We start from the raw sequence: 9,969 nt of genomic DNA on the forward strand, positions 1-9,969 counted from the left end.
CCCCAAGGCCTGGGCTTCAGGAATGAGGTGACAAAAAGACCAGTAGTCTATGCTGGATTCCTGTCCCTGTGCCTCCACCGTCCTGCACAGAGCCCCTCCCTTACCAGCGCCTCATTATCGAAAGGAAGAGTTGTTTGTAAACAATAAATGATGAAAGTAGCTGGATGTCCCCCCCCCAAAGCCTCAGTAAGGCCTGAAAACTGAAGGAGGCGAGGAGAAGGGAGTTGGGGGAGGGGAAGAGGCAGGAAGAATGAGAAGCTGAGATTCATTTCTGCTCGAGAAGCCCCGGTGGCTAGTTTCTTATTATTTACAGGAAGGTGGTATTAGCAATTCAGGTGAGAAAGAAATAAACACAGCTTGCCATGAAATCAATACAGAATTCAAAAACAATTATTAATGTCATTCGACTCGTGTTCTTTATATATGTATATCTCTCCCGGCTACCAAGGCTAAACTGTCTGAATAATTTGCATGGGGCGACTATTCATTATTTCCGATGGTTTCTCCCTTTGCAAGCAGTTCGGATGTGGTCTGCTGCGGTCCAGCGCGATCGGAGAACTCGTATTTTCATCTGTAAATTAAAGCAATTACGCAGCAGATATTATATGATGTGTACTGCGGTCTCCAGATAGTCATCCATCACCTTCAACCAAGCTGTCAGGGCCGGCAGATTTCGTTTCTGGGAGGCAGCCTTGCAGCTGGGGAGAGGGCGCGAACGTCATCATTAATTAGAGGGTGGCCCTGGGGCGATTCACAGGTCTGAACCCAGGAATCTTTCGGAGCAAGTCTGCACAGCTCCGTGATGAGCGGCTCTGCTGCCGGCGGAGCGCGAGAGGCTGGCCTGGTGGGCCAAAAGAAGTAGGGGCGAGCCTGGCCCCGGGAAGATCAGCATGAAAGGCGGCATGAGAATTTCGGGTGGTTTGATACCCCAAGCTCCCTGCACGTCCCGCTCATCTCCGCTTTGAACTCGAGACAATATTGCAAGGCCTAGTTTAGTTCAGGAAGTCTTGAGAGGGCACTGGGTCTCTCTTCGAGAGTTCCTTACTGTGTAGGCAGGAAGCTGTATGAAGCAGACCGTAGGGTGCCAAGGCTAGGTGCCCAATGCCCCCTTCGCTCTACTTCCCGTAGGATCAGCGAGCCTACGGCAAGAGCCCCGGGGCCACGTTGGGAAATGTGCTCTTCCCAGCGAGCAGCGAGTTTGCAGCCCCAGTCTCTGTCTTAGCCTTGGGATGAGGAAGGAGACCAGGGAGGTCGACCAGAAGAGGGAGGGGAGAGGAAATGAAGCAAAGCCAGGCTGAGCAATGGGCTGACCTGGAATGGAGAAGGGGGAGGGGCCGTCTCCAGGGACAGTCAGCCGCCCAGAATGGCACAGTCAACCTGTGCTAAACCGGGAAGCCTCGCAGTACTTGGCCCCACCGATCCTGGAAGTGCAGGACTCTGGAGAGGCCCTGGGACACACACACACACACACACACACACACACACACACACACACACACACACACACACACACCTGAGTTCAGGTCACCATCAAAATACGGGCTCTTCTGGCGGCAGCTGGATCTGAAATGCTTGGTGCAGAGTTTGAAATGGAACTGGTGAGAAGCGTTGCTGAGTTTCTACTAACCCTATGTGGATAAGAAGTGTGTGGAACGCCTAGGCACACTGTCTTCCTCTCGGCGTGCGGGCCCTGCGGGGGTCTGCAGGGCCTGTGTCCTTCCACCCTGCACACTATGCAACGGGCGGTTGTAGCCTGTGCCCGGCTAATTTAACTGTTGATTACATCTTCACTGAAGACTCACTCGTGTGTCCCTTCATAGGTCTCATTTGTAATTGAGACTAATGATTACAGTGGGGTGTGAAGGAGCAGCTGCTCGTTAATTAATTTCTAATTAAAAGTGCCTTCCGTCCTCCGTGACTAAGGAGAAACACCGTTCGTCGGGGGTGATATTGACTCCTTGGATGGAGTTCATTTGTTAAAGCTCCATAGCCCTCCGCCCTGCTGGCGCAGACGTAGACTGTCCCCGCCCCGCCCGGCTAGCAGCCGAAGGACCCGCAGGTCTACGGCCAGGCCAAGCTGCGGCGTTGGCTGACGTCAGCGCTTCTGCCGCTTAAAGCCGCGCGCAACTGACTTGACAGTCCGCGATACTCAGTTTTATATTTTGCTTTCCTTCCTTCCTTCCTTCCTTCCTTTCTTCCTTCCTTCCTTCCTTCCTTCCTTCTTTCCTCCTTTCGTTTTGCAAAATATGTATTTCTGTCCTCACGGTGAGTGCAGTCGGTCCCAGAGCCCTCTGGAGGGTTCAGACTTCGAAGCTAAAAGGATCGCTACGACTAAGGCCACTCACTTTCTTACCTGGTTAGGAAAGTTTGCGCAGCGTGTGGGTGAACTGACCACCTCTCGCTTCGCCTTCCCAGAGCCTAGGAGCCTGAAGCCCCCCGGAGCCGTAGCCACACCGCGCACAGGACCCCAACGGCCCTTCCAACCTTCCTAGGCCGTGCCCGCCATGTCCTACCCGCAGTTTGGATACCCTTACTCCTCTGCTCCCCAGGTAAAGGGACTCCTACCAGACTCTGACAGCAGGAGAGGGAGAGGGAAGAGCCACCACTGCTTGTCATTTCCCAGACAGCAGGGTCCTTGCCTGGTGGCCCCTTATGCTAGCCAAACCAAGTCGGGTTGCTTAGAGGTGCTAGTAATAAAAAAATCCTCTGGGTGGACAGACAACAGGAGGCCCCTAGGGACTCGTGAGTTCCTTGAGGGTCCAGCGCCCTAACCTCTGTCCTGGTACCCATGGTTTTTTGTGGTTCCTCTGCCCCCAGTTCCTGATGACCACCAACTCCCTGAACACGTGCTGCGAGTCGGGCAGCCGCACACTGGCTGACTCCGGGCCTGCAGCCTCGGCCCAGGCGCCTGTCTACTGCCCTGTCTACGAGAGCCGGCTGCTGGCCACCGCACGCCACGAACTCAACTCAGCCGCGGCGCTTGGCGTCTACGGGAACCCCTACGGCAGCTCGCAGGGCTATGGAAACTACGTGACCTATGGCTCTGAGGCGTCTGCTTTCTACTCTCTGGTAAGGGGACAAATCCCCTCCCACCGCCGCCCCGCGCCCCGCCCCGCCCCGCCCCGCCCCGCCCCGCCCCGCCCCACCCCGAACCCTCGGTTTGCCAAGTCTACTTCCGCCCCGGGTGCGAGTGCCCCTGATCCCCTACAGGTTGGGGTAAGGGGAGGAGGACTTCAGCTGTGCCCCACAGCCCGAAGCCTCAGAGCACTTTTTGCCCTGCCTCTGACTCAGGGTGACCCGCCAGCGAGGCCGAGTGCCTAAGATGCTGCTGCTGTTTAGTTTGCCACTGAATTCTGATTAGGTTCCTGGCTCCGTAGAGGGGTTCTCACAGCTTCAGACAACTCTCCCTTCTCACCCATAGTACACCCTTCTCCTCCCTCCCTCTTCCCTACCCCCTCCGGACCTCACACCCTGGCTCCTCCCCGCTCTGCCCCTTCCCTCCAGCTCAAGGCCTCTTCTACACCGGTTCTTTATCCCTGGGCCTAGTGGCCCCCCTGGGGTCCTTACCAGTCTGCCCTCTTTCTCCTCTTCAGGCTTCTTCGAGATCTCTCTCCCCCTCTCTCCCCTTCTCACTTCATCTTAACCCCCTGGTCTATCCCTGTTTCCCTACCTAAAGCCAGCCCAGCACCGCCCCCAAGTCTTGTCATTTGGGGAACTGAGTACTGAGTGGGACCAATAGCAGGTGGGTTGGAGTCTGTGGGGCGGAAGTTTGGGGAGACTCAAACTTTTGGGATCACAGCTAAGCAGGCTTAAGGGAGGATTTCTAGCTGGGTCCCCAGAAGCTGTGGCCTCAGACGCCTGGGTTTTTACAGAACAGTTTCGAGTCCAAGGATGGCACGGGATCTTCACACGCCGGCCTAGCACCCACAGCAGCTGCAGCCTACTACCCTTATGAGCCGGCTCTGGGCCAGTACCCGTATGACAGGTGAGGGTTCAGACTCCCCAAACCCAGTCAGTACAGTACCAGCTCCACCACCCCTCCTGGGAGGCGGGGAGACAAGAAAGGGGCCAATTCCCTTGAGCAGGCAGTCAGCCCTACCCCGCCACACCCCTCATTCTGTTGGGAATGTGGAAATTCTCCCATTGCTGTCATTTTCAAGCAAATTGATTCTAGAAACTTAGTTTGCTAGGCTGCTTCCATGAAGGGCCTGAGACACCTATGTGCACCCCCAAGAAACGCAGCCCAGATAGGTGTCTGAGCCACGGCCACCGTCCTACAGTGGGAATCAAAAGACAAGGCCCTTGACCCTCAATGCCCATGCTGGGGACAGACCACCGCTGCATCTTCCCCATTACCAGTTCAAACGGAAGCCCTGAACCTGGTCCCGGATTGCTCCTCCCCTCTGTCTCTGGGCACAGGTTCCCAGGTTCTGGTTCACAGATCCGTAATACCTTTTTATAGTTTTCGGATCATGGTGGTAAGAGGGAAGTCCCACAGAGGAAATCAAAGAAATCTGTCTACAGAGTGACAGAGGCCATGACCTACTCCCTGTCATTTTAATGACATTATCTTCGCCCTTGGCCCACAAAAGGCAAGGCATTGCCCATAAATGCAACCCACCCCAGGGAGGCACAGCCTGTCCCTACACCCCGCACCTGCTCGCTCCGCGTGATCTCCCGGGCCCCGACTGGCACCCCATTGCAGAGCCTGTCTCCAGGTATGGGACCGTGGATAGCGGCACACGTCGCAAGAACGCCACCCGGGAGACCACCAGCACACTGAAGGCTTGGCTGCAGGAGCACCGCAAGAACCCGTACCCCACCAAGGGAGAGAAGATTATGCTGGCCATCATCACCAAGATGACCCTCACACAGGTCTCCACCTGGTTCGCCAACGCGCGCCGCCGCCTCAAGAAGGAGAACAAGATGACCTGGCCACCTCGAAATAAGTGCACAGATGAGAAGAGGCCCTACGGAGAGGGGGAGGAGGAGGAGGCTGTGGAGGAGGAGTCTCGGGAGGAACCTCTCAAGAGTGCCAAGAGCGAAGGTGGGTTGGAGATTCTCTAATGTTTGGGATGGGTAGTCCCGGAAGCTGTAGGGTGGCAAATTCAAAGCCTTAGGACCTGGCAGCGGATAAATGAACTGATTTCCCGTCAGACCTTGTGCCTGGGGAGAGGAGACTGAGGTGAGCATGCTTAAAGTCAAGTTAAAAAGCATTTCATACACCGCCAAGTCCAGATCTGCCCGGCTGGTGTTACTAGTTCAAGACCTGAGGTCTCTATGTGATGGAAAGAGGATAACAGAGAAGGGTCTGGGCTGTTAACTAGTTGAGAGTGAGGTCCCATTAACTCTGGTCTTAGGATAAAAGGAAGTTAGTTATGCCATCCTGTCTTCCTCCACTGGCCATGTGTTGTCGCCTGACAGGTCCTGTTGGCAAAGACGACAAGGAGCTAGAACTCAGTGACCTGGAAGATTTCGACCCTCTAGATGCAGAGACCTCGGAGTGCGATCTGAAGACTCCCTTCCAGTCTCTGGATAGGGGACCAGAGAGGATTTCTGCCTCATCTGATGGCCCTGGCCCAGGCAAGGAGGCCTCCGCTACACTCCGGATGCCTCTGGGCACCGCTGGTGGAGCTGCCATGGATGAGGACCTGGAGAGGGGCCGGAGCTGCCTCCGGAGCACAGTGGTTGCGCCAGACTCTGGCGCCGAGGGCGGCCCACAGGCCTGCGAAGCCAAACTCAGCTTTGCCCCGGCAGGGGCGCCGCCGAGCCTGGAGACCAAGCCTCGCATCTGGTCCTTGGCGCACACAGCCACAGCCACTGCAGCCACAGCTCTGAGCCAGACTGAGTTTCCCTCTTGCATGCTGAAACGTCAAGGTCCGGCGGCGGGGGCATCCTCAGTGCCGCCGGCCTCCTCACCTGCAGTCCCAGCCCCTTCAGTAGCCCTGGAAAGGCACCAGGACTCCCCAGTAACTAGTCTCAGAAACTGGGTGGATGGGGTATTTCATGATCCCATCCTTAGGCACAGCACTTTGAACCAGGCCTGGGCCACAGCTAAGGGTGCCCTTCTGGATCCAGGCTCTCTAGGACGCTCTCTGGGGGCGGGCACCAATGTACTGACTACGCCCCTAGCCTGCTCCTTCCCGCCCACGGTGCCCCAAGACGCCCCACCTGCAGGGACTGCCCGGGAGCTGCTGGCTACGCCCAAGGCTGGTGGCAAACCCTTCTGCACTTAACACCCACCTGCACAGTGGAGAAGCGAGCTGGCGCTCAGACTGCAGGCGCTGACTCTGGACTGTTTTTAATGGGTTTCCAAAGGAAGGGGGCATTTCCAAGTCAATGATGCCAGCCCATCTGAGGCAGAGGATCTGAACTCAGGCAAAGGAACCCCCTCGCATTCAATCACCAGGTTTCACCTGATCTTGTGTCCACCTGCGCCATCCCTGACCTCCAGGAAGTCAAGAGAGCACTCTCAAGGCAGAGGGGTGGCCCCCTGAAGAATAAAGTTTACGTCCAAAGTTTACATGGAGAAGGCATTTGGGTTCTGGGGCTTGTTTTGTGTCGCTGTCTCCTTCTGGATTTGAGGCATGCCCGCCCTGCCCGTGTTGCTTACTAAGACTCCTCAGCCTGCTCTTCTTCGGACTTCATCACCCTCAGCACAGAAAAGTTCACCGACAACACTTCCACCGTGTTTACACTGTTGCACACTCTTGACTCAACAAAATTATGTTTTCTAAAATGTATATTCACACCAGTAATTGCCTGTTTCCGAGAGAGGCTAATACAACAAAACTAATAAATCCCCATGATGGTGTTTGCATTGCAGAAGGAACACATTTCACAGCTGGGGTCGACAGGTGTGGTCAGAAGGGTAATTCTGACCCCCCCAACCGGGGGAAGGAAGCATGGGTGGGCTGACCCAGACTCCACCCCCAATAAAGTAGTTGCCGATCCAAGTCTAAGCAAACCATTTTTGGGATGTTAAAGGCACAGGAAGGGCACTCTTCTTGAACTCATAATTGGATGTGAGACCCCACACTTTAAACTTTCCCCACTGCCAGACGCCAGAATTCTAAGCAAATAAGGGTTTCCTTGACTGGACTGAAGTAATATTTAGGCTTTCTAAATCCCCTGGAGTTTTGCTGTGGGGAAGGGGACATCGCCCTGAGAGCATCATTCGCTGCATCACGAGGCTCTTTAACGGTTGCTGACCCCATCTCCATGCAGAGATGCAGCCTGAGCCCCACTTGCTTCAAATTTAGCTTCTACATCACCCAAGATCTGAAGACTCCAGAGGGGAAACCTTAGTATCAGAAGTCAGGAGCAGAGCTAAAGAGACACGGGGCGGGGTGAGACCACAAGGGCATGCCTTGAGGGCAGACCTGACTCTTCACACCCTGCTCAGCACAGTCACTAGCAGAAGCTACCGTGGACTCAGGTCCTCCGTGGCTCTTTACAAGGTTCCCTGCATCTCCAGGAAGCACCTGCCCAGCATCCATCCCTGGCTCTCTGCTGACCTGCAAGCCCCTGCTCAGGCCTTGATGGACTTCCTAAAAGTCCCGTGTTTGTAGGAAGATGGGAGCACAAGCAGGGGGCTTGTAAAGCAGGGAACCCAGGGCAAGCTGAGATTAAGGGGCGCAGGTACTAGAATAAATTCTAACAGCCACACAGATCCGAGCTGTGTATGCTAGAGAATGGCCTTTGATAGACACCAGACCTTTAATAGATGCCAGGGCTTTCTTCTGCAATCCTAGGGGTGGGACTAGACTGGAGCCTAGTCACACTAATGAGCCTGTAGGGCCAGCTTTGGGGACAGTTTACAGACCCCCAAGGAAAGAAACTCGCCCTTGCTGGAACCAGAACCCCTAGGACTGACAGGGTCCCCTGAGTTATGTCCCTCACCTTGAATCTTGGTTGCCAGACCTGGGCCCTTGCACACTGAGTGGCCAACTGCCCCACAAGCCGCAGGCCTGCCCTGGCCAGCACTCAGTAATTGGATTGTCCCGGCCTGCGCTGTCACCGCATTGACTTTCGCTCTCCTGGATGATATTATCGGGACGCGGAAGCTTGCCGCTGATGTGCCTGTCAAAAGGCTGCGGCGGGAGCCCCCGGCCTAGCAAGCGAGCATCAGCCAAGATAATTTGAAGTGAAATTTTCATTTTGACAGTAAACCCCTCAATTTCTAAAGGCTCCGCGCTCTGAGAGAGCGCTGGCAGGGGAGGCTTTGCGAAAAGCCCACGTCTTAGACTGAAAAGGGCAAAAGAACTCGAATTAGTTGTAATAGATAAAAGGGCAAAAATAAAGAGTCAAGGGTACTTGACAGTAATAGCGAAAGTGGAGTCTCAGGGGAGACACGTTGCTGCCCAAGCTGGGGCGCGAGGAATTTTAATGCGGCCCGCCAAGCGCGCCCCCACACAGCCCTAGACAAAGCGAAGCATTTTCAGCAAAAATTAGGCTTCACAGATTCAGGCGAGGAGTAGGTGAAATAAAGACAGGGGAGTCAGAAATTCAAGCTTGGACCTAAGTCTGTGTCCCCGAGTCCCCGAGGCAGACAGATTTGCCTTGGGCGCACATACCCTAGGCTCTGATCAGTGTTCATTTCCACACACCGGCCTTGGCTCCCAGATTCCTCCTCTGTGGCGGTCAGAGGGAAGAAGATTTCTGCACTCGTCCAAGCTTGTTGAGCTGGGAAACTCCGGGCATGGTCTCTGGCACCTGCACCAGCTCTGGGAGTCCAAATAACAAGTTTCTAGAACCCGAGACCTTGGTGATCCTAGCGACTACAGGGGCTTATTTGAATAAACTGTACTACACTGTGGATAAAGATATCAGGGGGAGGGGGCTCAGCCACATTCCAGGATGCCGCGTAATAAGGGACACCCAAAGACATCTCTGACTTAGGGGAGCAGTCTGAAGGATGTGGGGGATCTTGGGGACGCTGGTCTAGAGCCAGAGTGATGCCCAAGACCAAGCGAGGCGCCTGCGCAGGATGAGAGCTCTGGGAAGGGGAAAGGTCTGGGTCCCCCAGCGGGGCGCGGCGGGGGAGGGTTTCTAGCCGCGACTTCCCCTGCGGGAGGCTGTCAGCCTGCCCTGGGCGCCCGCGCGAGGCGGCAGCGCAGGGACGCGCTCAGTCGCTCAGGCGTGGCGAGCGCAAACACACCAAGAGGAGAGGCTAAATTAACGGCGCTCTTTACATAGAGCCAAATAAAACTGTAATCAGCGGCGCGTTACTTTTCATTAAGCGAGTCTGACAGCAGCATATTCAGACTCGACAAGGGAACAGGCGCGGGAAATATACGGCTCCCGGCCGGCCCAGTCTAAGATAATTCCTTAAGCTCCATTAACAACACGTAGCCGCAGGAAACTGGCTCCGGAAACCGTCTCCAAATCTAAAAGCTTTATCGACCCCCTCAAAGGCGGCTGACGGCTCCATTTTTTTTTTCTTTTTCTCTCCCTTTCCAAAAAAAAAAAAAAAAAAAAAAAAAGTAAGGGAGAGACATACTGCAAGGTAATAGAGTCTGACACGACACCTTCTTAACTAGAGAGAGCAGAGAAACCGGCCCTTAAATGATATTTAAAAGGCAACCAATTAAGATTTAAAGTGGTCGTCTCCTGAGATTATGCATGCGATTTCTGCCACCTACTTCTCCCCGGGCATGCCTGCCTGAGCACTGTGGCAGAGCCGACAGCAAGGTAGCCTCCCAGCCCCCACTTCTCCCCACCATGGGGGGAGGCCAATCTTCCTCCTCTGAGCAAGGCTCCTCAGGTCCACCAGGAGATAGGGGAACTGTCTCCTAGGATAGGTCGGCAAACAACTAATGAAGAGAGGCTGAATTGTCTCTGCCCTCCCAGACATCTAGCAGCCAGATTGAACTGGGTGTCCTCAGCAGCCCAGGGTGGTTTCTCCCCTACAGGCCTCCAGCATGGTGAACAATATCAGAGAGAAGCTGCAAGCTGTTCCAAAACCTC

General features: G+C 55.0%; 1 protein-coding gene across 1 annotated transcript; it reads left to right on the forward strand.

The window, feature by feature from the left end:
- Positions 1 to 2,430: 2,430 nt before the first annotated feature.
- Irx4 (iroquois homeobox 4) lies at positions 2,431 to 6,908 on the forward strand. Its single transcript, XM_013123871.3, has 5 exons — positions 2,431 to 2,549; positions 2,818 to 3,069; positions 3,873 to 3,985; positions 4,719 to 5,047; positions 5,425 to 6,908. The coding sequence occupies exons 1-5, from the start codon at positions 2,505 to 2,507 to the stop codon at positions 6,234 to 6,236; spliced, it is 1,551 nt and encodes a 516-aa protein (XP_012979325.2). The 5' UTR covers positions 2,431 to 2,504; the 3' UTR covers positions 6,237 to 6,908.
- The last annotated feature ends 3,061 nt before the right edge of the window (positions 6,909 to 9,969 follow it).

The sequence above is a fragment of the Mesocricetus auratus genome, unplaced genomic scaffold, assembly GCF_017639785.1.
Source record: "Mesocricetus auratus isolate SY011 unplaced genomic scaffold, BCM_Maur_2.0 Super-Scaffold_100015, whole genome shotgun sequence".
Classification (NCBI taxonomy): Eukaryota; Metazoa; Chordata; class Mammalia; order Rodentia; family Cricetidae; genus Mesocricetus; species Mesocricetus auratus.

Excerpts from the sequence above, each read along its gene's own strand:
- Irx4 (XM_013123871.3), top strand. The coding sequence starts at position 2,505 with ATGTCCTACCCGCAGTTTGGATACCCTTACTCCTCTGCTCCCCAG. Across the intron at positions 2,550-2,817 it reads CTTACTCCTCTGCTCCCCAG|TTCCTGATGACCACCAACTC; the intron begins GTAAAGGGACTC and ends CTCTGCCCCCAG. Across the intron at positions 5,048-5,424 it reads CAAGAGTGCCAAGAGCGAAG|GTCCTGTTGGCAAAGACGAC; the intron begins GTGGGTTGGAGA and ends GTCGCCTGACAG.